The 27,143-nt window shown below is 40.8% G+C and overlaps 1 protein-coding gene across 1 annotated transcript in view; it reads left to right on the top strand.

Annotated features, from left to right (window-relative positions):
- SPPL3 (signal peptide peptidase like 3) overlaps positions 1-27,143 on the top strand; it is a 141,970-nt gene that overhangs the window by 107,856 nt on the left and 6,971 nt on the right. The window contains exons 3-6 of the mRNA XM_030821509.1: positions 4,474-4,562; positions 11,475-11,594; positions 12,620-12,698; positions 13,619-13,731. Of these exons, the coding sequence (XP_030677369.1) occupies positions 4,474-4,562; positions 11,475-11,594; positions 12,620-12,698; positions 13,619-13,731 (401 nt within the window). The remainder of the gene's footprint in view (positions 1-4,473; positions 4,563-11,474; positions 11,595-12,619; positions 12,699-13,618; positions 13,732-27,143) is intronic.

Below are 27,143 nucleotides of genomic sequence, written 5' to 3'. Positions count from 1 at the left end.
AGCCTCGCCACAGTATTAATTAGTGTATGCGTATGTGGAAATCACCTAAGGTGGAGGAAAGAATAATGTGAAAGGATTAGAAGGGAGAATACCTGTTTCCAAAAGCCTTATTGGAAAAACTTAACAATTCATTTGGCATTGGATAGTGGCCTACTATATGGGTAATGGAGTCCCTGAAAGAGGAGAAGAAAGAGAGGGACAGAATAATACATGAAGAAATAATGGTCAAGTTTTTTCTAAATTTGATGATAACTATAATCTGCAGATTCAAAAGCTTAATGAACTCCAAGCACAAAAAACATGAAGAAAACTACACCAAGACACATAATCAGTAGCTCAAAATGAGTGGTAAAAGAAAATCCCCAAGGCTGCCAGAGGAGGCAAAAAAGCATGTTAGGTACAGAGGGGAAAAGATGAGGGTGATGTCAGATTTGAAAATACAAGTGAAAAGTCAATGTAATGGTAGCTTTAAAGTACAGGAAGAAAAAACTGTCACTGTAAAATTCTATAGCAAAAATATATTTTTAAAATAAAGGCAAAGTAAAGATGTTTTCTGACATACCATACACTACCTGAAAGAATTCATCTCATCACCAGCTGTCTTACACTAAAAAATGTTAAAGGAAGTCTTTTGAGCAGAATGAAAATGGTACCAGCTGTAAATCTGTATTTACACAAGGGAGTTAAGATCAACAGAAATGAACATGCATCGATAAAAGGTTTTTTCTTATTTACAGTTGTGTAAAAGATAATTGACTGGAGCTGGGCACAGTGGTGTGTGCCTGTAATCCCAGCTACTTGGCAGGTTGAAGCAGAAGGATTGATTGTTCAAGCCCAGATGTTTGAGACCAGCCTGGGCAACATAGCGAGATGAATGAATGAATGATAATTGACGACATAAACATAATATATTGTGAGGTTTATAAGATAACATGTAAGAGTTAAATGCATGGCCACAGTAGCACAAAGGTTGAGGCAGGGAAATAAATATAAACTGTTGTAAGGTGTTTATACTATACATGAATGTTACAATATAACTGGAAGGTAGACTGTGTTAAAGATGTATACTATAAACCCTACAGCAGCGACTAAAATTAAAGAGCAAAGAGTTATAGCTCATAGGACAACAAAGGAGATCAAATTGGATCATAAAAAATGCTGTATTAATCCAAACAAAGTCAGGTTAAGGGGAAACAAAATAGGACTAGTAGGAAACAAATAGTAAGATGATAGTCTCAAACTTAATTGTATTACCGATCACATTCAATGAAATTGGTCTACACACCTCTTTAAAACAGCAATTGTCCAGGTGCGGTGGCTCACACCTCTAATCCCAGCACTTTGGGAGGCCATGGCAGGTGGATCATGAAGTCAGGAGTTCAAGACCAGCCTGGCCAACATAGTGAAACCCCATCTCTACTAAAAATACAAAAATTAGCGGGGTGTGGTGGCATGCGCCTGTAGTCCCAGCTACTCGGGAGGCTGAGGCAGGAAAATTGCTTGAACCCAGGAGACAGAGGTTGCAGTGAGCCAAGACCATACTGTTGCACTCCAGCCTGGGTGACAGATTGAGACTCTGTCTCAAAAAAATAAAAATAAAACAGCAATTGTGAAATTGAATAAAAAGGCAAGACCCAAATATATGCTGCTTACAAGAAGCACACTATAAATGTAAAGCCAAAAAAAGGTTAATCCCTGTTGTCTAGTGGTTAGGATTTAAAAAAAAAAATGTTAAAAGTAAAAGGTTGGGAAAAGATATGCTGCTTATACTCATCTACAGAAAGCTGGAATGGCTGTATTAATATAAGACAGCAGCTTTCAGAGTAAAGAATACTACCACAGACAAGAAGGTTGTTTTGTAATGACAAAGGGGTCAATTAAACAAGGGAATATAACAATCATAAATGTATCTAATAAAAGATCTTCAAAATACATGAAGCAAAAACTGAGAGAACTCTAAGGAGAAATAAATTCACAAATATAGCTGAAGATTTCAGTACCACTCTCAATAATTGATAGAATAAGTAGGCAGAAAATCAGCAAAGATACAGTGGATTTCATCAATACTCTTAATCAATTTGACCTAATTGACATTTATAGAATGTTCCATCCAACAACAACACACGCTCTTCTCAAGTGTATGTGGAATATTTACTAATGCAGACCACATATGGGGACATGAAACAAATCTCAATACATTTAAAAGGATTCAAGTATGAAATCTGATCTGCATTAGCCCAGGCTGCCATGAAATACCCATAGACTGGGTGGCTTAAACAGCAAATTTATTTTTTCAGAGTTCTGGAGATTGGAATTCTCAGGTCAGGGTGTCAACATGGTTAGATTCTGTTTTCCAGAGTGTCTGCACCAGTTCACATTCCCACTAGTAGTGTATGAAGGTTCCAGTTTTACATCCTTGTGTCCTAGCCAACACTTAGTTATCTGACTTTTTTGTTATAGCCATCCTGCTATGTGTGAAGTGGTTTCTCATGGTGGTTGTTTTGTTTTGAGGAGACAGTGTCTCACTTTGTTGCTCAGGCTGGAGTGCAGTGGTGCCATCAGCCTTGACCTCCTGGGCTCAAGTGATCTCCTGCCTCAGCCTGCCGAGTAGCTGAGACTGTAGGCACATGCCACCACACCCAGCTAATTCTTTTATTTTTTTATAGAGACAAGGTCTCACTGTGTTGCCCACATGGGTCTCAAGTGATCCTCTTGCCTCAGCCTCTCAAAGTGCTGGGATTCCAGGTGTGAGCCACCACTTCCAGCCAGTTTCTCATGGTTTTGACTTGTATTTCCCTGATGACTGACGGTGTTGAACATCTTTTCATGGGCTCATTGGCTATTTGTGTATCTCCTTTGAAGAAATGTCTCTTCAGATCCTTTGTTCATTTTAAAATCAGGTTGTCTTTTTTATTATTGAGGTGTAAGAGTTCTTTATATATCCTAGACAGAAGTCCCTTATCAGATACATGATTTGCAAAGATTTTCTCCCATCCTATGGGTTGTCTTTTGACTTTTTTGTTAGTGTCCTTTGAAGCACATAAGTTTTTTAAGTTTTTCTCTGTTTTTTACTCGTGTTTTTGGCATCATATCTGAGAATCCATTCCAAATCCAAGGTCACAGAGATTTACCATATGTTTTTATCTAAAAGTTGTATAGTTTTAGAAGTCAGTTCCTCTGTCCTACCAGCCACATGCCACATTTCAGTGATCACATGATGTGGCTAATGTCCACAGCACTTGTCAGTGCAGATAAAGACCATCGTAACAGAAAGTTCTTCTGCCAAAAAAAGCTTTTTTTTTTTTTTTTTTTTTTTTTTTTTTTTTTTTTTTTTTTTTTTTGAGACAGTCTCACTCTGTTGCCAGGCCGGAGTGCAGTGGCGCAATCTTGGCTCACTGCAACCTCCGCCTCCCGGGGTCAAGCAATTCTCCTGCCTCAGCCTCCCAAGTAGCTGGAACTACAGGCAGGCACCACCATGCCCAGCTAATTTTTGTATTTTTAGTAGAGACAGGGTTTCCCCATGTTGGCCAGGATGGTCTCAATCTTCTGACCTCGTGATCCGCCCGCCTGGGGCTCCCAAAGTGCTGGGATTACAGGCGTGAGCCACCGCTCCCACAAACACCTTCTTTCCAGGAAAACACTAGTAGAAAACTAGCTAAGAACTTGGACAGATAATTCACAAAAAAAAAGAAAGAAATGAGCAAGTTTTGTACACAACATTATTCACTGGTTAAAGAATTCTAAATCAAAGTGACATGTCATTTTTAGTTCTCCAGATTGACAGTGACTACTTCCTTCAGGTCTTGACTCTGAAGTCACTGTCAGTGAGGCCTTCCTGTCCATCCTGTCTAAAATTTCAAACCCTAACCCCTGCATTTCCTACTTTTCCTCCTTTAGCACCTGCCATGAACACACTATGTATTGAACTTATTTTTCTGGTCTATTATGTCTCCCCCCTTGAATATAAAATCCAGTCTTGTGTTTGCTATTTATTGTCCCTCTAGTACCTAAAACAGTTCCAGATATAGAAGACACTCAAATTTTTTTGTTGTTGAATCACAGCTGACAGGGTGTAGGGAAATGAGTGCTCTCATACACTGCTGAGAGAGTAAACTGATGCAGCCTTTTTGCAAACAGCGTGGTATGTAAAAATCTCAAAATGTGCTTGCCCTTTGACATTTCTCCTAGGTTTTTATCATAAGGAAGTAATTAAGGGTATGATATGCTCAGAGATGGGAGTGGAAGATTCAGCTGCATTGGGATGCTTTCATCTGCAGTCAGGAAAGCTCTTGAACTGACACATTGGAAGGACTGAAGATTGTTTTTTAAAATGTGACAAGAGCTATTTTTCAGAGTTGTTCAAAAGAGACCTTCTTTCCTAATTCCTTGACATTTAAAAATATTGTCATATTATGACTTTTCTGACCTTTCATAAGCAAAACTACAGCTTAACTACAAAATTTTTTTCCACAGGTCCCTTAATATGGACTTTGAAAATCAAGATAAGGAGAAAGACAGTAATAGTTCTTCTGGGTCTTTCAATGGCAACAGCACCAATAATAGTAAGATATTTTATGTCAATTAACTTCTGTACATATAGTTTTCTTAATTTAGCTATTTCTGTACCTCCAGTTAATAATTTACTGGGTTCAAGGATTTATGATTGGTATAAAAAAACTGAATTATACTTAAAATGAGTGAATTTTACGGTATGTAATTGTACCTCAATAGCATTAATAAAAATGTTTGATGCTTATGGAAAGATTTGAATTTGAAGTGACTTGATTTGATAATATTAATACATTTATATTGAGATCTGCCATGTACTCGACGTTCTGTTAGATCTTTTGAAAGATGCAAAAGTACAAGAGAAATTCTTGCCAAGATGTTTTTTAAACAGTGCCAAGATATCCAGGCGCAGTGTCTCACGCCTGTAATCCCAACACTTTGGGAGGCCAAGGTAGGCAGATCACTTGAGGTTGGGAGTTCAAGATCAGCCTGACCAACATGGAGAAACCCTGTCTACTAAAAATACAAAAGTAGCCGGGTATGGTGGCGCATGCCTCTAATTCCAGCTACTCCTGAGGCTGAGGCAGGAGAATCGCTTCAACCCAGGAGGCAGAGGTTGCAGTGAGCTGAGATCTTGCCATTGCACTCCAGCCTGGGCAACAAGAGCAAAACTCCTTCTCAAAAAAAAAGTGCCAAGATAGAGAAGGCAAATACCTCTTCACCTCCTATATATGGGGCAAGTAGCTTTTTTCAGTGACCCTCACCATAGCCTCAGAATCCCTCTGAATATACAGCTATTATCAGAGGAAGCTCTACAGATGAAATCATTTTGACATCCATGTAGAAAGAGCATAAAGAGACAGGCAAGTCAGGTGAACAGCAATGGGTCAGATAAGGTTTCTTTACAAGAGAAGGTGGGTTTGACTTAGTGAATGTGGACTGGTGGAGAAGTCGTCATTTCAGGTTAGGGGAGCATATAATAACAGGCACAGAGATCATGACCTGTAGAACAGGGTAAGGTCGCCACCTAAGAGAGAGGAAATGCTAGAGATCTAATAAAAAGGTAGATCAAATACTGATTGGAGGACCATGGATGTTAAATTGAAAAGAGATCACTTATTATGTATCTTGGTTTCTCCAGTTATTAATAGCGCACTGTCAACCTAGTTGTATTTGCCCAGTTTTCACCAGGCACAGGCCCAGTCACATGGGTTTCATTGTCCCTGGCAGTGCCAAAGTGGGCATGATAAAGACAGTAAGTAGAATCATTTAAATATAATGAGTCTTTTCTTAAATTTATGACATGGATCCTTGTATGATATAAAATTCCTACCAGTAGTTATTACCAGTGCAAGGAACCACATAAAACCTGGTGCAAAATCTGATTTTTAGATTAAATTATTACATAGCAGCTTACCTTCTGTCAACATTTTAAGCCAAATCAGTTTATACTCCTGAAACTCTTTAAAAAGTCCTGTATTATGTAGCACATATGCAAGTGATATTCTTAAACCAAATTATAAATCTGCTGTACATTGCATCACAGAAACCTAAAAGAAATCTACCTATATTATTATGTCTAAGTTTACCTCAAAAACAAAAACAAGAAATGGTTGTGTCAGTCCGTACAGTGGAAAGAAGTTACCTGGTAATATAGCTCTTTTTTTTTTTTTTTTTTTTTTTTTTTTTTTTTTTTTGTGAGACAGAGTCTTGCTCTGTCATTCAGGCTGGAGTGCAATGACGTGATCTAGGCTCACTGCAACCTCTGTCACCTGGGTTCAGGCAATTCTCCAGCCTCAGCCCCCGAGTAGCTGGGATTACAGGCGCTCGCCACCATGCCTGGTTAATTTTTGTGTTTTTAGTAGAGATGGGGTTTCGCAGTGTTGGCCAGGCTGGTCTCAAACTCCTGATCTCAAGTGATCCACCCACTTCGGCCTCCCAAAGTGCTGGGATTATAGGCATGAGCCGCCGCACCCAGCCAACATAAGCTTTTTTATTTTTTGTTCATGAAGCACAGTCTAAAGAGTGGTAGAATACTTCTTTTTTAAATGCTCTTTTTCTTTTTTTTTTTTCTTTTTTCTTTTGTTTTTTTGAGACAGAGTCTCACTCTGTCACCCAGGCTGGAGTGCAGAGGTGCAATCTCTGCTGACTACCGCCTCCGCCTCCTGGGTTCAAGTGATTCTCCTGCCTTCGCCTCCCGAGTAGCTGGGATTACAGGCACCCACCACCACACCTGGCTAATTTTTGTATTTTCAGTAGAGATGGGGTTTCACCATGTTGCCCTGGCTGGTCTTGAACTCCTGACCTCAAGTGATCCTCCAGCCTTGGCTTCCCAAAGTGCTGGGATTATAGGCATGAGCCACTGCACCCAGCCTAAATGGTCTTTCTTAACTCTGCCAGCTATGTTGTACTAAATTATCCTTGACAACATTTCTTCAGTGCCTGCTCTGAGCAGTGGATACCAATGGGATAAGGACAGATTAGCATAGACTGCAAAATTCACTTCCTCAAAGAAGAACATAATGAAGAAGCCATTACAAAGACGGCCGACCAGTACTTGATTATGGAATATAAAATTATTACAGATTGAAAGGATGACATGGAAAACAGGATGCATTTATCAAGAATCAAAGAAATAATAGCCAGAAAGATGAACAGAGAAACAGAGAGGTGTAGGTGCTAAGGAGATGGAAGTCCTGAGTGATTAACAGTGTAGAACAATTGGGGAGAAGGTTTTAAGAAAAAGAAAGTATAAATTTAGTGTTAAGATTTTGTCAGGAGTGTTTCAGACTGATTGAAGGAGACAGTAATCAGATAGAAGTTTTTAAAAGATTGTAGCTGCCCACTCCCAAACTAGTAAGAAACAAGGAATTTGTAAAGAGACAGGAGAGTAGGAAAAGTTGTAGGTATAGCCAGCGTCATTGGTGGGGTACACGGGTGAAGGGTTACTCTTAGGATTACATGCTTTGAGTATGTCAGAAATGATTCGACTGTCCTTCATTATAATAGGAGCTAGAAGAAGGAGAAGCATTAAGTGAGACTCGACAGAGGGTTAGATGGGCCATGTGACTCATGCCCCAAAAAATCAGAACTTAAAAGAAATCAGTTTGTAATTGAAAGTTTCTCGCTGCAGGGTGCCCTAGGGTATTTGACCAAAAGACTGGGTAATTATTACTTCAGATTATAATAATGTTCCACCTATCTGGGCAACTCAAAACACATGGAAGTAAAAGGAAGAGTTGATCAGGCCTGCCAGGAACTATGGCACTCAACTCATTAGAAAGCAGAAAAGTAAAAGTGAAAAAGTGAAGACAGTAATGAAAAAGCACTACATGCCCACCACCACAATAGCTAAAATTAAAAATCTTGACCATTCCCAGTGTTGATGAGGATGCACAGCAACAACAAAGAACCCTCTTGCATTATTGGAGAGCATGCATTAGTACAGTCACTTTGGAAGGCAGTTTGACGTTACCTACTAAAGGTGACAGTATAAACACCCTTGGACCCAGCAGTGTCACTCCTAGTTATATATCCAACAAATACAGTTACATGTGCATCAAGTCATGTGCAAGAGTGCCTAGAGCAGCAGCATTTGTAATAACCAAAAAATTGGAAACAACCCAAATGTCAACCATAGAATGGATAAATAAATTTTACTGTATTCATACAGTGAAAACAAGTGAACTGCTATAGCTACATAAAACAGCATGGATGATACTCACAAATAACGTTGAGTGAAAGAAGCCAGACACAAAAAAATAACTACACAACTCAATGTATATAAAATTTAGGAAACAGGCAAAATAGTATTTAAGGATGCATGCTTGGGTGGAAAACATGTGTCATAAAAGTCAGGATAGCAGTTCCCTTCAGGAGAATGAGAGAGAGAGAGAGTAGTGATTGAGAGGGACACAAAGGAAGATTTCTGGGGTGGGTTGGTTTCTTGACTTGAGTGGTATTAGATATGTAATAATTCACTGAACTCTACATTTTTGTGATTTTCTGGGTGTGATACTTCACCATAAAAAAGGTTAGAAAGAAAGTGACAGGAGTGAGGGTGGAGGGCAAGAGTTCCCTCCAGGTCCTCTTGATTTCCCCTGACCTTGTTCTAACTTCTGTATCTGCCCCCAAGAAGCCAATATAGAAATTTATTTTCCTGTGGCACACCAGTCCTTCATTTAAGTAGTATTAAGTGGAATTTTAAAAAGAAGCCATGTACACCCCCGCCCAATTATCTGACATCTTAAAGACTTTTACTAAACTTCAGTTATAATTTATTTGAGTTATAAAGATTGATGGAGATTTATAGTTGGGATTCTCATCTTTAGTAGAGGTATACATCTTAATCTCCTTGCTTAGATTGTAAACTTCATGAGATCTGGAAATGACTTTCTTTTAATCCCTCCTGTTGCTTACTATATAATAAGTGTTCAGCAAATAGTCAAAAGCATCCTTCTTACAGGGAGGTGTAAAATCAGTAATTTTCTTAATAGTTACTGGTTTATTGTTCAGTGTCTATTCCATACCAGACATACATTTAGCCTGTAGCCATGTTCACTGAATGTTAAAAATGATGTTGCTGTACAGAATTTTTAATTCCGTTACCAAGCCTATTTCCTATGTTGATTTTTGCCTTAAAGATAATGCAACTGCACTTGCATATGTCCTCCCAATTATGGCTACTCTGTTTTGCTTTGCTCAGTTTTGCTTTGTTTTTAAGTTACTGGAGTTTGGCTAAAATTTCTAATTAATTACCTCCTTCCCATTCAAGACCTTTATCTCCAGAACTTTAGGAAATGGAGTACTGAAGTCATGGACATTGTTTTAGGTAGCATATTGTCAGGAACTAAAGGCGCTTTACTTGCCCTGTGACATTGCCTCCTGGTTCAAAAATCTGTGGTTTAAAAAAAAAAAAAATCTGTGCATTCTATCTAATATGCCAGAAAGGTCCTTTGTATTCAGTTTTGCATTTAATTGCAGACTGAACTTTTAAAATTTAGCTTTATTATAAACAAATGCATCTCTTATATACCTCACCACTACAGTCTTTATTCTAGCTAGCCATTTAATTTTCTGTTCATACTTTGAACTAGTATAATCTGTCTATAGACTCCATGATGCTTTGTTCCCATGATAAAGTTATTTATCTGAGAAACCATTATTTTCTGTAGTGAAAGGCACTGAAAATCTGTAGCTTCCTCTAGCCGTTCTTTGAACTACTGTAGAGCACTTACATTTAAAAACTATTTAGGTAAAATTTAGTTAGAGATTTCATAGTTTTGTCTAATGGATACACTTCCCGAAGTAATCCCTGGGCCAAGCTGAATGGATTTGACTAGGGTCAGGACAGACTGCTTCCAAGATAATTTCTGTTTGTCATGACACATAGTTCACTTTTCCTAAATTGAATTGTCCTATTCCTAAGTGAATTACTTACTGAGAAGCATTTTGTTTTATAGATTTAGTCAATCAAAAACCCTAAATAACTCTTTTGGGGACAGGCAAATTTGAATACCTAAGAGAAATTTTGTTGATCATTGCGACCCTTTGTGTCTTGCTATGTTTATCCTGGTTACATATTTTATTTGTAGCTTTAATATAATGAAGAGACTTCTCCTTTTTTTTTTTTTTTTTTTTTTTTGCCTTAGACTCCTGGGCTCAAGTGATCCTCCCACTTCAGCCTCCCAAGTAGCTGGAACTACAGGCTCAAGATAACATGCCTGACTTTTTTCTTTTTTTTTTTTTTCTGTAGAGATAGGGTCTCCTTAGTTTGCCCAGGCTGGTCTTGAACTCCTGGCCTCAAGTGATCCTCCTGCCTCAGCCTCTCAAAGTGCTGGGATTACAGGCATGAGCCACCACACCCAGCCTTTTTCTTCTATTATTTCATTATTATAGATCATATGAAGATTTCTTTGATTCCTTTTGTGCACTTTTATGACATCTCAGTAGAGTTAATTTGGAAGTGAGACAAGATCAAACTGGTGATTTTTTTTTCATTCAGTGGTTATTAGAGTTTGCCGTGTTTTCCTTCTCTACCAAAAATACTCTATTAATGGTTCTCAACCCTAGATGCAAGATACAGTTTTGTGAGGAGTTTTTAGCTGGGCCTAACCCCTGTGATTTCATTTAATTTGTCTAGGATTGGACCTGGGCTTTGTAATTTTTTTAAAGCTCTAATGGGAAGCCAAGAATTGAGAACCTAAATCCTACTCTAGCCCAAGAGATTATTTTCCCCCATTCATCTCCTATTCTGGTACCTTAAAATGTTGCCATAAAATAAAAAAAAAAATTTTTTTTTGGTAAATATTAATAGATAGAAATGGGGGTCTCGCTGTGTTGCCCAGGCTGGTCTTGAACTCCTGGTCCCAAGCCATCCTTCCACTTCAGCCTCCCAAAGTCCTGGGATTACAGGCATGAGCTACCACATCTGGCCACATAAAATTTTTCTGATTTGCTGTTTTCAGCTATGGCTTGTTGTCCTCCTTCTCCCCCTATCAGCCAAGTCAGTTCTCAACTATTAGCAACAATGGGAAAGAGTGAAAATGAGTACCTTAAACCCACAGGTGATGAGAAGTCCTTTTAGTCAATGGGTTTAAACCACCTCTTTTACCAAACCTATCTTCAAGACCACAAATTTACCCAAATGGACTAATCTGGGTTTTTACTACCTCTTAATGTTCTCAATGGTGATTTGGATCCTGTCATCCAGATGGTTAACACCAGGAGGTAGTAGTTCACTTCAACAAATATTCTTGAGCGTCTACTGTAATGAAAGGCACCATGAAGAGAACAAGGAGTTCATAATCTCGTTGGGAAAGAAAGACTCGTAGGGCCTGGATGATCCGTGTCCTACAAATAATCCATAGAACTGTCTGCATTTTTGCAAGTTAATGTATATGAAGTGCATAGGCACAGTGCCTGGTGCATAGTAAGTTATTAATCTGTCTGTTTTTCTCTTTCAGGCATCCAAACAATTGACTCTACCCAGGCTCTGTTCCTTCCAATTGGAGCATCTGTCTCTCTTTTAGTAATGTTCTTCTTCTTTGACTCAGTTCAAGTAGTTTTTACAATATGTACAGCAGGTAAATATGAATTTCTCTGTCTAGTCTTAACATACTAAAAGGAAAATTTTTCACCCTTATCATTGTTCAAAAATTAAGATTTATATACCATGTCATGTAAGTTTTTCCTTATAAATCTTGGCTTCGCCTCCTCCCTCTCAACCACGCCGCCCTTCCCCAACTCCTCCTTGAACCACTTGATCCACGTCATCTGTTGAGACCTGCCCACACAATCTGAAAGAAAGGCTGGAGATGTGAAAGTGCAGGAATTCTATGACACCAGAGCAGTATTGCTGTGCTTTGGCTGTGGCGCTTTTTCTAAATTACCAGAAGGTTGAGCTTGGCATAGAGGCTATTGTCAGCCTCTACCCATGTTCTTGCAGGTAGAAACATGGATAGCTAATCAAAGTGATTGGACTGTCAGCTCTTTGATGTGTTTTCAAGCTAAGCAGTGATGGAAATTTAAAAAAAAAGTCAGCAAAATGCTACAAGACTTGTTAGGAGGTCCATCCCCTGGTCTGCTGTTTATCTTTTAGAAAACTTACCTATGCTTTCCCCTACTTCAAATCAGGTACTTTTTTTTAATAATGAAGAGATTTTTTGTGCAGTATTAAAGGAAGACTTTTTTTTTTTTTTTTTTTTTTTGAGACGGAGTCTTGCTCTGTCGCCCAGGCTGGAGTGCAGTGGTGCAATCTCGGCTCACTGCAAGCTCCGCCTCCCGGGTTCACGCCATTCTCCTGCCTCAGCCTCTCCGAGTAGCTGGGACTACAGGCACCCGCCACCACACCCGGCTAATTTTTTGTATTTTTTTTTTAGTAGAGACGGGATTTCACCGTGGTCTCAATCTCCTGACCTCGTGATCCGCCCGCCTCGGCCTCCCAAAGTGCTGGGATTGCAAGCTTGAGCCACCGCGCCCGGCCTGACATTTTTCTTCTCTAGTCAATTAACCGTATCCACTTGTCTAGTGTTTGGGGGAATGAAATTTCTATAAGTCATGCCATTTTTCTTATAATTGTTTAAAAAAATTATACCTTTTCTTTCTCTAGTTCTTGCAACGATAGCTTTTGCTTTTCTTCTCCTCCCGATGTGCCAGTATTTAACAAGACCCTGCTCACCTCAGAACAAGTAAGGACTTGGGACTTTCCTCTTAAATTATAAACTTGTATATATTTCTCTGTCATATTTGATAGCATTATTAGGATTCTCCATTTCTGGTATTGGCTGGAGCACAGAAATGCCAGAAGACCAGGAAGTGAGACATTTGATCTTTAAAGCCAGAAGCTAGTACTTCCTTTTGTACCTTCCCATGTGAGAGGAAATACAAACAAAACTTAGGATGTCTGAGTCATTGTAATGTGCTCCCTATTTAGATCATTGAAAGATGAGCAGTTTTCTTTTGAAAAAGTGCTTTCATTCCTTTACTGTGAGTTGATGAAATATGAGAATAGTGGTTGAACTCAAACGTTCTTCTTTGCCTTTGGTCTTCAGTGGCCTAGATATGCTACCTACTTGCGTTTAATCCTAGTGTTCACACCTTAACTCTGAAAGTCATTGCTGCACGGAAACAAAATTCTGTGCTAATGGAGATGCTGAACGCACTTAGGAAACCAGTCACTGGTGGCAGCTGATGTTCCCAGGAATTAGTGATAACCAAAAGATTTACGATCTTCTAAATAGAGTGATACCATCTTTGTTAAATGAGTTGAATTGTTGGCATTTCTTCATTTTGTTTTCCTCATAAGAATAGAATTTCCTCCATACTTATTTAGCTTTTCCAGAGGTCGATATTGTCACTTCAAACTTCTAAATGCCCATGTTGATAATTGGTCCCAAAAAGACATTAGCAGTTGGTGCAGAAGTATATTCCTGTCAGCTTTCCATAGGTTTCTCCAAAAAAGGATTGGGTATTTTGGATTTCCAGCTATCTTGGTGTTATCTGCTATTCTAATCCAGCCATCATGAACTCTGATCATGAAATACCAAAGGAGAATTTGGTTACTGAATAAAGTGTGCCCACTGTCCAATAAGTGTTGTGTGTTTTCCAGGATTTCCTTTGGTTGCTGTGGACGTTTCACTGCTGCTGAGTTGCTGTCATTCTCTCTGTCTGTCATGCTTGTCCTCATCTGGGTTCTCACTGGCCATTGGCTTCTCATGGATGGTGAGTGACTAATTTGTGACAAATTGTAATTTTACTTTATAGAGTTTTATAGATACTTTAGGATATTCACAGAGCTGTACAACCATCACTACAATAAACTTTTAGAGCATTTTCACACCCACCCCCGCCAAAACCAATGAGCGGTCATTCCCCTTACCCACCACCCCACCCCAGCCCCAGGTATCCACTAGTCTCTACTTTCTGTTTCTATGGATTTCTCCATTCTGGACATTTTCCATAAATGGAATCATATATTATGTGGCCTTTTGTGTCTGACTTGTTTCACTTAGCGTGTTTTCAAGTTTCATCCAGGTTGTAACCTGTATCAGCACTTCCTTTTTATGGCTGAATACTGTTCCATTATATGGATACACTAATTTTATTTATTGATTTACTGGTTGTTTCCACTTTTTAGGCTATTATGAATGATGCTTCTTTGAATATTAATGTACAAGTTTTTGTGCAGACTATGCTTTCTTATATAAATGGAGGCTTGGCACAATGGCTCATGCCTGTAATCCCAGCACATTGGGAGGCCGAGGCAGGAGGATCACTTGAGACCAAGAGTTCAAGACCAGTCTGGACAACATAGCAAGATCCCATTTCTACAAAAATAAAAATCATCTGGGCATGGTGCACCTATAGTCCCAGCTACTTGGGAGGCTGAGGTGGAAGGATCCCTTGAGCCCAGGAGTTCAAGATTACAGAGAGCTATGATCATGGTACTGCACTCCAGCCTCAGCAACAGAGTGAGACCCTGTCTCTTTAAAAAGTAACAATAAGGGCCGGGCGTGGTGGTTCATGCCTGTAACGGAAGGCTGAGGCAGGCGGATCACGAGGTCAGGAGATCAAGACCATCCTGGCTAAAATGGAGAGACCCCGTCTCTACTAAAAATATAAAAAATTAGCTAGGAGTGGTGGCAGGCACCTGTAGTCCCAGCTACTCGGGAGGCTGAGGCAGGAGAACTCAGGAGGTGTGAACCCAGGAGGTGGAGCTTGCAGTGAGTCGAGATCAAGCCACTGCACTCCAGCCTGGGCAACAGAGCGAGACTCCATCTCAAAAAAAAAAGTAACAATAAGGAAATGGGATTAGATTGTAATATAATGCATCATATTATGCTTTGTATTATATCTGTAATATATGTAATATAACATATATAACCTGCATTATGTACGTGATATACATCATACACTTTTATGTAATGATATAAATAGATGTCTATATTATTACATAAAAGTATATCATATGCTTTTTAATAACTCCAGAGTATTAAGGATGAATACCTAGACATGAAATTCCTGGAACAGAATTTTTGCATTAAAAAAATCTATACCTATTATTATACTGCCTTTCAGATAGGCTATAGTAGTTTATACTCCAACCTGTAGCATATGAAAATTTCTCTTCATTGATGATAAAGATGAAATAATAATGACAATAATACCTAGGATGAATTGAGTGCTTTTTATGGATTAGGCAGTCTGCTAGGTGCTTTACATGGATTATCTCGTTTAATCCTCAGAACAACTCTTTGAAGTAGGTACTGCTCTTTGTTCCCATTTTCAAAAGAGTAAACAAAGGTTCAGAGAACTAGCTCATTCCAGCCACAGACCCCTTATGTAGAATTCATACTTACCACCAAAGCATCTTGGAGGCTGTTTCTGAAAATCACCCATAATTTTCCTGGTTTTTCCCTTAAAACTTTTTTTTGGGGGAGGAAGTTTCGCTTTTGTTGCCCAGGCTGGAGTGCAATGGTGTGATCTTGGCTCGCTGCAACCTTCGTCTCCCTGATTCAAGCTATTCTGCCTCAGCCTCCCAAGTACCTGGGATTGCAGGCACACACCATCATGCCCAGCTAATTTTTGTATTTTTTTTTTTAATTTTTGTATTTTTTAGTAGAGACGGGGTTTCACCATATTGGTCAGGCTAGTCTCGAACCCCTGACCTCAGGTGATCCACTTGGCATCCCAAAGTTCTGGGATTACAGGCGTGAGCCACCATGCCCAGCTTTTTTTTTTTTTTTTTTTTTAAATAGAGACAGGGTCTCTTCATGTTGCCCAGGCTGGTCTTGAACTCCTGGGCCCAGGTGATCCTCCCGCCTCGGCCTCCCAAAGTGCACAGGCATGAGCCACTGTGCCTGGCCTCCCCTGGCTTTTTGTTTTGTTTTGTTTTGTTTGGAGACAGGGCCTTACTCTGTTGCTCAGGCTGGAGTGCAGTGGCATGATCAATGCTTACTGAACTCTTGAACTCAAGCAGTCCTCCCACATCTGCCTCTCAGGCAGGTGAGACTACAGGCACAAGCCACCATACCCAGCCAATTTTTTTTATTATTATTTTATAGAGATGGGTCTCACTATGTTACCCAGGCTGTCTTGAACTCCTGGCCTCAAGCAGTCCTCCCAAAGTGCTGGGATGGGGCCAGTGCATTGGCTTCCAGCACTTTGAGAGGCCAAGATGGGAGGATTGCTTGAGGCCAGGAGTTCAAGACCAGCCTGGGCAACACAGTGAGACTGCATCTCTACAAAGCACTGGGATTACAAGCATGTACTGAGCCACGAGGCCCAGCCCCTTGAGATGTTTTTAAACTTTTCTTTTAAACCGTATCATTCTGTTTCCACTTCTTTTTTTTTTTTTTTTTTTTTTTTTTTTTGAGACGGAGTCTCACTCTGTTGCCCAGGCTGGAGTGCAGTGGCGCGATCTCGGCTCACTGCAACCTCTGCCTCCTAGGTTCAAGTGATTCTGCCTCAGCCTCCTGAGTAACTGGGATTACAGGTGCCCGCCACCACACCTTGCTAATTTTTTTTTTCTTTTTTTTTTTTGTATTTTTAGTAGAGACAAGGTTTCGCCACGTTGGCCAGGCTGGTCTTGAACTCCTGACCTCAGGTGATCCACCCACCTCAGCCTCCCAAGGTGCTGGGATTACAGGCGTGAGCCCACCACAGCTGGCCTTCACTTCCTTTATATGCAGTCCTTACATTTCCACAGTTCACTTTCGTAATCTCAAAAAATTTTTATCCAACTGCTCTGCCCCACAAAGTAAAATTCTTTAAAAGGGATTGTAAACTATCACCTTTTCCTTCCTTTTGGTGGTTCCAAAGGGAAGACGGTTAAAATATAAAGACAGTCAATTTTATACTACTTGTAATTCCGAAGAATTTTTAAGGGAAGAATTTGAAAATCTGGGGTACAGGTATGGATTGCATCTATTCCTGTTACCTGCTCCAAATAACCACAAAGCTACTCCAGACTTTGGAGACAGAGTTCTTTGGAACCAGTGCCAGGTCTGAGAGGCTCCTCTGCACTCCACCAGGCAGTGTTTACCTGCAGCTCTGGGGCTGGCTCAGAGGTGATGGGGTTGATGTTCATCATTGTCTGAGCCCAGAGCCACCCAGAATGATGCTTACTGTCACTGCCTCAAGTTCGGAGTAGCTAAGTTAGTCAAACAATTTCTAAGTACTGATCTTACAGGCTATATATACTTTGTATGACTGATCTTAAGTTTGCTGCATAGTATTTGGTCCATTGTTTGGGGTTTTTATTTTTAATTTGTTTTAGAGAAAGGTTCTTGGTCTGTTGTCCAGGCTGCAATATGGTGACAGGATCCTAACTCACTGTGACCTCAAGCTGCTGGGCTTAAGTAATTGTTTGGATTTTTTTTTAGAAGACATTTGCATCAAATATATTAATTAACTCAAAACCAAGGATGTTCTATTCATGGTCAATTTGGATAGAATTTGACAAAAATGATTGTAAACTATTTTTTTTCTGGATCCAGAATAAGAATCATCTTAATAAGAAAGAAATTTTAAACTTTAAGGAAAACAAAAAACTTGTCCTTCTGCATCTAGGAATTTTTTTTCTTCATAAGTGACTTTGACCAGTACAATGATTTGAAATGTCTGTGTGTCAAGTTAGTTAGTAAAATGCCATAAGAAACTGAGTATTCTGTGGAAATAAACTAGCAAGTGGATTGCAAATTGTAAAACATACAAATATAAGTTATACTTACAATTTTAAAATACATTTGTTAAAAAGACAAGGTTATAGTGATGGAGAACAGCTCAGTGGTTGGCAGGGTTTGTGTGGAGGAGTAGGGTGACTATAAAGAAAAAACACAGCAGTTTTGGGGGGTGATGTGACCATTCTCTATGCTGAGCATGGTGGTGACTCTGTAAATGCATGTGGGAACTTTCATAGAACTGCTACATCTAAAGAGAAACTGTCAATTTTACTGTTCAGGCCAGGCGCGGTGGCTCATGCCTGTAATCCCAGCACTTTGGGAGGCTGAGGCGGGCACATCACCTGAGGTCAGGAATTTGAGACCAGCCTGGCCAACATGGTGAAACCCCGTCTGTACTAAAAGTTCAAAAATTAGCCAGGTGTGGTGGTGTGCGCCTGTAATCCCAGCTACTCGGAACGGTGAGACAGGAGAATCGCTTCAACCCAGGAGGTGGAGGTTGCAGTGAGCCGAGATCACACCACTGCACTCCAGCCTGGGTTGCAGAGTAAGACTCCGTCTCAAAAAAAAAAAAAATAAATAATAATAATAATAATAATAATAATTTACTATTCAGTCATTTTGGAAATAAGATGTTAAATATGTTTTTATTTTTTATAAACATGTAAATCTTTTCATAGTAGTTATTCAATGCTTTTTTGAGTGTCTACCATATACCAAGCTATTAAAACAGTTCCTTGAGTTTGCAGACCAAGTTACCCGCTAGACTATACAGACCTTTGATGACGCAGACAGGGAAGGCAAAGTCAAAATCACCCGTGCCCGTCTGTGTAGTAATTCACCTTTGCTGATTCTGACAGGTTTGGTCATTTGTTTAGCATCTTGTATTCCCTTATAAAAACATGTGCTGTGATTGTTTGCTTTACTACTAGAGAACTCACTATGCACATAAGCAGTCTGAAGTGCAATGGCTACCAGACCTGATTTCCCAAATCAAGTATTAATTAGTGCTTTCAGTAGCTTGTGATTTGTGTTACGATACTTCAGTGCTTCCGGAAGTTGATGACATTACATTCAAAGTAATACAACAAGTTGCTTGCCCAGCTTATGGTAAAAGGGTGGGTAAGTGCTAGGACTAGTTATTATTAAGAGTGATAAAGTGACAGCTATGTGCATTAGGCTTTTCCTAAGAGTAGCACTTGTTGAGTTCTGCAAACAATGATTTGTTAATTTAAAGTAGGGAAGAAGTGATTCATGTATAAACAGAGCATGTAGGGGATTCTGAAAAACTTTAGTAAAACCTAATCTTTTAAAAATATTATACAATATTAAGGAATCTTGATCATGATAATTATTGGGGCACAGAGAATAAATTTGAGTCCAAATCAATCTCATAGCTTCTTTTATGATTATATCCCTTAAATCTTACCTAGTCCAGTGGCTTCCTGATGAGGAAACAGGCAGATGTTTCTCCTGCAGTTACTTCTGAACAAAAACTATTTAGAAATTCCAGTTAGTTGGTTAGAATCTAAACCAGATTTTTTCAGTGCATGTAAGTTGGCTGTTTGGATGACTGTGAACCACATATTCCTAAGAGAAACTGTTTTATGATGGTGTCTTTAAATGACAAATTGAGAGGCCACCCCCATAATGATACACTTAAAGCCACCTAAACAAATGTGGAAGGAGACGATGAAAGCATAAGCCACTGACCCAAAAAAGATGAGCTGTCTCTCAAAACAGTAAGCAGTGTGGTCTTTCTACCCTCAGCTCTGCCCTACCTTAGCATTGCAGAGAACAGAAAAAATGCCTGTTTACTAATAGTGTGCTACCAAAAAAAAAAAAAAGTTCAGCATGGTGGAAGGTGACATTCTTTTCACAGCCATTGAAAATATACACTTTAGAGCAAGTCGGGATAATTTTCTTCATTGTACTTCTGCAGACAGGTCTGGGATGGGTTTATCAGACTCACCAAAGGAGGAATGGGGTGAGCACCTCTCTGTAAGACATACTAAAGGGTCTGTTTTACTATGCGAGTCCCTTCCTCTAGACTGTACAGTTGGTAGAAAATTGGCCATAAAGAACGAACTTTTTTCCCCAGTGGCTGCTATCAGAAGTACATTTCCATTGGAAAATTCACTTCATAGTTGAAAAGTTTTGCTGAGTGTTCAGTGAGGCTCCCCGAAACCCTAATTAGAATTTTACCACATTTTTCTGTCATTATTGCAGTTTCCCAGTATTACTTATCCACGGATCTCTTCTTCCTGCCAGTTTGCACTGGTTGAACCGCCCTTGTGACCAAGGATGGAATTTTTCCTCAAAGAGAGCCTTTGAGCTTTTCGTTTGTTTCTCAGACTAGTGTTTGACTTGTTTTCTGCTGTCACAGTAGTCTAGCTTTCTAGCCATATTGTATAATACACTGTAGTGTTTTGCTCTCTGCCATGAATATTATCTTTCAGACTTCTCTGCAGAATCTGAAATCATCTTGTAAGCAGTGATATTTGGTGGCTGGGTTTTTTTTTTTTAATTAGTGTTTCTTAATTAAAGTCTGTTATTTGAAGTTAATTTAGAGTAAAAACAGGATAATTATTTTCAGGGCTACACTAAGAAGTATTAACATTAAGAATGGACTTCAGGATTTTCCCGAACTGAAGTCTAGGGCTGTTTTATCTACTCTCAGTTTCATCTGGCAAATTAACCTTTCAAATTTGGGAAGACTTGAAAGAGTTCGACCTATGGGTGATGGTATGTTAGCTAAAAGCTGATGAATATTGAGTACACACCCCTAGTGATCAAGGATCATAGAACCTGGTTTACAGTCTATCCCCTGCCTAGTTCAGGGACTAACAGAGTCTTGACAGATGTCTGATTCAGTCCCCTCATTTTATAGCAATTGCTACTAACTTATGATTAGAACATGTTTAGGGCCAGAAATCTAACAATCGGTATTTTGTTTTAAAATGCTACACTCAACCGGGCACAGTGGATCACGCCCATAATCCCAATTCTTTGGGAGGCGGAGGCAGGCAGATCACTTGAGGTCAGGAGTTGGAGACCAGCCTGGCCAACATGGTGAAACCCCATCTCTACTAAAAATACAAAAATTAACCAAGGCGTGGTGGCATGAGCCTGTAGTCCCAGCTACCTGGGAGGCTGAGGCAGGAGAATCACTTGAACCTGGAAGGCAGGGGTTGCAGTGAGCTGAGATTGCACCGCTGTACTCCAGCCTGGGCAACAGAGTGAGACTCTGTCTCTAAATAAATAAATAAAATGCTACACTCTTGGTGCGCTGAGTCCACACAGGGCGTAGATATCTAGAGAGCCTGTATCGCGAATGTGAGCACTGCTTAGAAACCTTACAGGTTATGTCATCCTCATAGAGAACATTTGAGCTTGGTTTGGTGTCACTGTCTTTGTCCCTGACCCACTGGTTGTAGAAGGCAATGTGATACAGAGATATCAGTGATAAATTGAAAATAACTCTAGCTAAATGGCTAAGATTAATCATTTACTTCCCCCAACACTTTTGGTTAATGTACATTTAACCAAAAGTTAAGTGTGTTGGTGAACCTATAAGAGAGAGTCTCAGGAGTGTCTAAAGCCGCAAGGGAAAGAGAGCACCTCCCTTCACTTTAGCCTTGAAAAGCCCTGAGGAGGAGGTAAGATTTTTTAAGGGTTACTTGAATGACAGAATGAAAGGCAGGCAAACTAGATTGAGAGCATGTTCTGGGACTGTGACATCGCTTGTGGCAGTATTCGCTGGGTCAGAGTGGTATTCATTCCATATGCCTCTAAGAGCCTTCTCCGAGACAGTCAAAAGGATGCTTTCTGCTTCTTCATACACGGAACTTAGACTAGAGTGGAGAGGACCTAGATGGTCTAATTGGAAAGAGGGTGTTCAGCTTAACGCAGATGGAGAGAAGGGATAGGCTGAGGAATAGGAACCCGTTCAGACAGATGCCAAAGCAGAGCCAGCATGGTGCTCAGCTCCGCTCTGTGGAGGTTGTGCCTCCTGACTTTATGCAACTTTATAATTAGACTTGATTCGTCATAGAGAAGGGAACCTGGTGACCTTAAGGCAGGAAATTATGTGAACAGATGTTTGACAGTGGCAGTGAACAGTACATGGGAAAGAGTAAGAGGGAGGGAGGGAAAGGAGACACAGCAAAAAGTAGGAAGTGGGTGGAGGTGTGAGCAAGGTCTGCAGTAACAGTAAAGGATAATACCTCAGAATGGCTGCAGATTTCATGTGCATGATGAGAGGCTGTGAGGTGTTGAAGATGAACCCAGACTTTCTTATTTGGAAGGTTAGGATAGAATGACGCTGTCTGGAGTCATGGAAAACCCAGTCACTGAGCAGTCTGTTCCATATTTAGTTTAGACGCAGGTGGAGGAGGATTAGCATGAGATGAATGACAAAGCAGCAGGTAGATGCTTAGACCTTGTGACCTTTCAAGGCTCCTGCGCAGTTAGGATGAAGTAATTCTATGGTAAATTGAGTAGAAAAGGTCAGGAAGGGCCAGACGCGGTGGCCCATGCCTGTAATCCCAGCACTTCAGGAGGTTGAGGCAGGCAGATCACCTGAAATCAGTAGTTCAAGACCAGCCTGACCCATATGGTGAAACCCCATCTCTACTAACAATACAAAAATTAGTTGGGCATGGCGGCGGGTGCCGGTAGTCCCAGCTACTCAGGAGGCTGAGACAGAATTGCTTGAACCTGGGAGGCACAGGTTGCAGTGAGCCAAGATCATGCCACTGCACTCCAGGCTGGGCGACAGAGCAAGACTCCATCTCCAAAAAGAAAAGGTCAGGAAGGGACAGGACGTCTGCATGTGTCACAAAGGCAAATAAACTTACCCCGAAGAGCCTGGCCTCTTGCTTCTCTGTCCAGTCTGTTTCCCTGCCCTCCTTTGGTTACTGGTGAGCTGCATCATTCAGTCCTCTGACCCTCACTCCCCACAGACTCCTGTCTCCCATCTGTCCATCCTAGGCCTTCTGTTACTTTCTTTGTGCCCTTGATGCCTTGCATTCCATGTATTCCCCTGTAAGTCCATGAACAGATCACCCTAGCCAGTGTCTATACACAAACCTGTGTTTCACCTGCATTCTGCCTGATGGGCTTCCCACCTACTGCTGACCACTGTTGTTCCTCCAGCCGGCTGAGCTGCTCCCTGGTAATGTCCTGTTTATTGACTCATGACACAACCAAATCTTTGTTTCCAAAAGATGATGATCATGGGAGGTCCCGTCCTTTCAAATACGCGTGTGAGTTAATCAGAGCAGGGGCTCTGGGTACATCTCTCAGTGCCCTAAACGTCATGCTTCAGTCATCCCTTTGCAGCTCTGAATGCTCTGAGCTTTGTCAAGCCTCACTGATTAATACATTTCATTGGGTTCATTTCAAATGATATACATCTGTATACATTTTACCAGGTTTGTTGTGTTTTATGAATTTATTTAAAAATTAAAGGAGACCCTAGTATAATAAACATCCTATATGATTATAAAGTCAGGAATTAGATCTTTTTTTTCATATCTTTGTATTGTATTTATTGGATAAATTTTAATCTCCAGTTTTACTTGGCTTAATAATAATAAACCAATTTCTTTTTTTATTATTATTATTATACTTTAGGTTTTAGGGTACATGTGCACAATGTGCAGGTTTGTTACATATGTATCCATGTGCCATGTTGGTTTGCTGCACCCATTAACTCGTCATTTAGCATTAGGTATATCTCCTAATGCTGTCCCTCCCCACTGCCCCCAGCCCACAACAGTCTGGTTCAACATACGCAAATCAATAAATGTAATCCAGCATATAAACAGAACCAAAGACAAAAACCACATGATTATCTCAATAGATGCAGAAAAGGCCTTTGACAAAATTCAACAACGCTTCATGCTAAAAACTCTCAATAAATTAGGTATTGATGGGACGTATCTCAAAATAATAAGAGCTATCTATGACAAACCCACAGCCAATATCATACTGAATGGGCAAAAACTGGAAGCATTCCCTTTGAAAACTGGCACAAGACAGGGATGCCCTCTCTCACCACTCCTATTCAACATAGTGCTGGAAGTTCTGGCCAGGCAATCAGCAGGAGAAGGAAATAAAGGTATTCAATTAGGAAAGAGGAAGTCAAATTGTCCCTGTTTGCAGATGACATGATTGTATATCTAGAAAACCCCATCGTCTCAGCCCAAAATCTCCTTAAGCTGATTAGCAACTTCAGCAAAGTCTCAGGATACAAAATCAATGTACAAAAATCACAAGCATTCTTGTACACCAATCACAGACAAACAGAGAGCCAAATCATGAGTGAACTCCCATTCACAATTGCTTCAAAGAGAATAAAATACCTAGGAATCCAACTTACAAGAGATGTGAAGGACCTCTTCAAGGAGAACTACAAACCACTGCTCAATGAAATGAAAGAGGATACAAACAAATGGAAGAACATTCCATGCTCATGGGTTGGAAGAATCAATATCATGAAAATGGCCATACTGCCCAAGGTAATTTATAGATTCAATGCCATCCCCATCAAGCTACCAATGACTTTCTTCACAGAATTGGAAAAAACTACTTTAAAGTTCATATGGAACCAAAAAAGAGCCCACATCGCCAAGTCAATCCTAAGCCAAAAGAACAAAGCTGGAGGCATCACGCTACCTGACTTCAAACTATACTACAAGGAATTAGGTCTTGACCACATCTCTCCAGAACTCACACTGCAGCTCACCCTGTAGCTCAGTGAGTGCTTGGTAACAGTGATGACAGTGGAGATGAAGATACGTATTTTTGCTCTTCCTAGGTTGAGTACTGTCTTTCCAACTCTTCTGAGTTGTAGGGATGAGGCAGCTTTTTCTCCTCTGTGTTTATATTAGCACCATGCACACAGTAGGAACCCCTGTAATAGTAATTTAGTTGATACGTCCAGGGTCTGCCAAGCTGCTATATTTATCCGCTTTATTACATATATTGACAATTTACCACCAGTTCTATGAAAATGAAATATATCTGTTCATATGGCTTTTTACTTGCCTTAGAATAATTTGAAATTTGAAGTTAATAGAACACAGTTTTGCATTCATTCAGCAAGTATTTATTGAATGTCTACTCTGTCAAGTGCTAGGGATCCACAGAAAGAATCAGACACGGTTTCTGTTTCCTAGGAGCACGTGGTCAGCTAGCACAAGGAATAAACTCACCAGTGTGTAAATATTCACACAGTCATAGAATGGATGAGTGAGTTGAGAGACAGTCAGCATTCTATGGCACATCACATAGAAGGAGCAACTGGGCCGGGCACGGTGGCTCATGCCTGTAATCCCAGCACTTTGGGAGGCCGGGGTGGGTGGGTCACCTGAAGTCAGGAGTTGGAGACCAGCCTGACCAACGTGGTGAAACCCTGTCTCCACTAAAAATGCAAAAATTAGCTGGGCGTGGTGACGTATGCCTGTAATCCCAGCTACTCAGGAGGCTGAGACAGGAGAATCACTTGAACCCAGGAGATGGAAGCTGCAGTAAGCTGAGATTGCACCATTGTACTGCAGCCTGGGCAACAAGAGCGAAACTCTGTCTCGAAAAAACGAACAAAAAAAAGCAACAGCAACTGACTGGTTGGATCAGGAAAGACTCTGAGAAAGGACTCCTGACCTGGCTCTTTCAGAATGAGGATGGATTTTCTAGATGAAGGAGCCGGGGGCAGGACCTTCTGTGTAGAGCATGAAAAGAACACAGTATGTGTGGAGAGTGGAGAATCGTGTTGAACTGGCTAGAAAACAGAGCCACAGGAATGCGTGTTGAGGGCTTGGGCTGTACAGTGGAGAGTACCCTCCGTGGCCAGGGAGTTGGACATTCATCCCATCACAAGACCCCATGAAGAGTTCCTCAGCAGCTCTGTGTCTTCATCAAACCTGTGTTGGCAGAACAGTGGAGGAAGAGAGCTGAAGGAGGGGAGAGCCCTGCACCTGCCAGGCCCTGGCCTAGACTACAGGGGTGAGCACTGAGCCATGCTCTCGGGGAACCTTCAGTGGAGTTGAGAGCAGTGAGAATGTTTAAAAAAAGAAAGAAGAAATTTTGTATATCAGTGTTGAGAAATGAAAAACAAGACAAGGGCAGGAAGTATAATCTTAAATATAATTGCAGCAAAGTCCACCTGTCACTGAGAAGCTAGTACTTGAGTCAAGAACTGTGAAAGACGAGGAGGGGAGCCAGTTGGGTTCTGGGAGGAGATTGTTTCAGGCAGAGGGCACAGTAAATGCAGAGCACTGAAGCGGCAGCATTGGGGGGCAGAGTGAGGAGGCTGCTGTGGCTGGCACAGGAAGTAGCAGGAGGTGACCTGAAGGGTCATCGTCACAGCAGGACCTTGTCAGCCAGTATGAAGGCTGTGGCTTTTACTCTGTGGGAAATTATTTAAGAGTTTTGAGCTAGGGGACCCATAAAACCTGCCTTAGGGTTTAAGAAGCTGCTTCTGTCTGCCCTGTGAAGAAGAGACTTGTTAGGGGTTAAGTTGGAGGCAGAGAGACCAGGGAGGAGGTCATTGCAGCAATGCATGCCAGGAGAGGATGGTGGCTTGTGCCAGGCAGGGTGTAAAAGAGAAAGGGGTCAAAAACGACATCACAGATTTCCGTCTGCACAATTGGAAGCAAAGAGTAAATGCTTGGAGATGGAAGACTACACTGTTAAGAGCTGAGTTTGGACATGTTAGATTTGAGAGGCCAACTAGACAGCCAAGTATGTATGTCCCTTAGGCCACAGGATGTATGAGTCTGGAGCTCCAAGAAGAGATTCAGGCTGGAAATAATGTGCGAGTTGATGACATGTAGGATAGTCTCAAGAGCCATGAGATTGGACGAGATCACTGAGAGAGGAAAAGATCTGAGAAAAGGCCTGCGGAGTTCTGGGAATTGAGGAGGAGCTATGGAGAAGCCTGAAAAGGCCAGTGAATGGGGAGGAACAGGAGAGCACATTGTCCTGAGAATCAAGGGAGAAGGAGGGAGCCATTAGCTTGGCAGGTTGCTGCCTAAAGGTGGGTAAGAGGAGGACAGAGGTCGATTACTGTGTCTAGCGATGAGGGGATCCTTGACGAGCCCCCAGGAGCAGTGTCAGTGGAGTAGCAGGGATGAAAGCCCTGCTGGAAGTGATCGAGCGCTCAGATGATAACATCTAATTTATGGGAAATATATGGGATAGAGGAGAAGCCAACCACCGCAATAGGGAAGCACCAGAAAAATCCAGATGACTCCAGTTTCAGCAAGTCATTAAAAAGAGGACTTTAGGCTGGGCATGGTGGCTCACATCTGTAATCCCAGCACTTTGGGAGAACAGGGTGAGAGGATTGCTTGAGATCAGCCTGGGCCACATAGCAAGACCTCATCTCTACAAAAAATACAAAAATTAGCCAGGTGTGGTGGCACATGCCGGTGGTCCCAGCTACTC

Source organism: Nomascus leucogenys, chromosome 10, assembly GCF_006542625.1.
Source record: "Nomascus leucogenys isolate Asia chromosome 10, Asia_NLE_v1, whole genome shotgun sequence".
Taxonomy (NCBI): Eukaryota; Metazoa; Chordata; class Mammalia; order Primates; family Hylobatidae; genus Nomascus; species Nomascus leucogenys.
The sequence above is the reverse complement of the archived record's forward strand: the minus strand, read 5'-3'. Positions and strand labels throughout refer to the sequence as shown.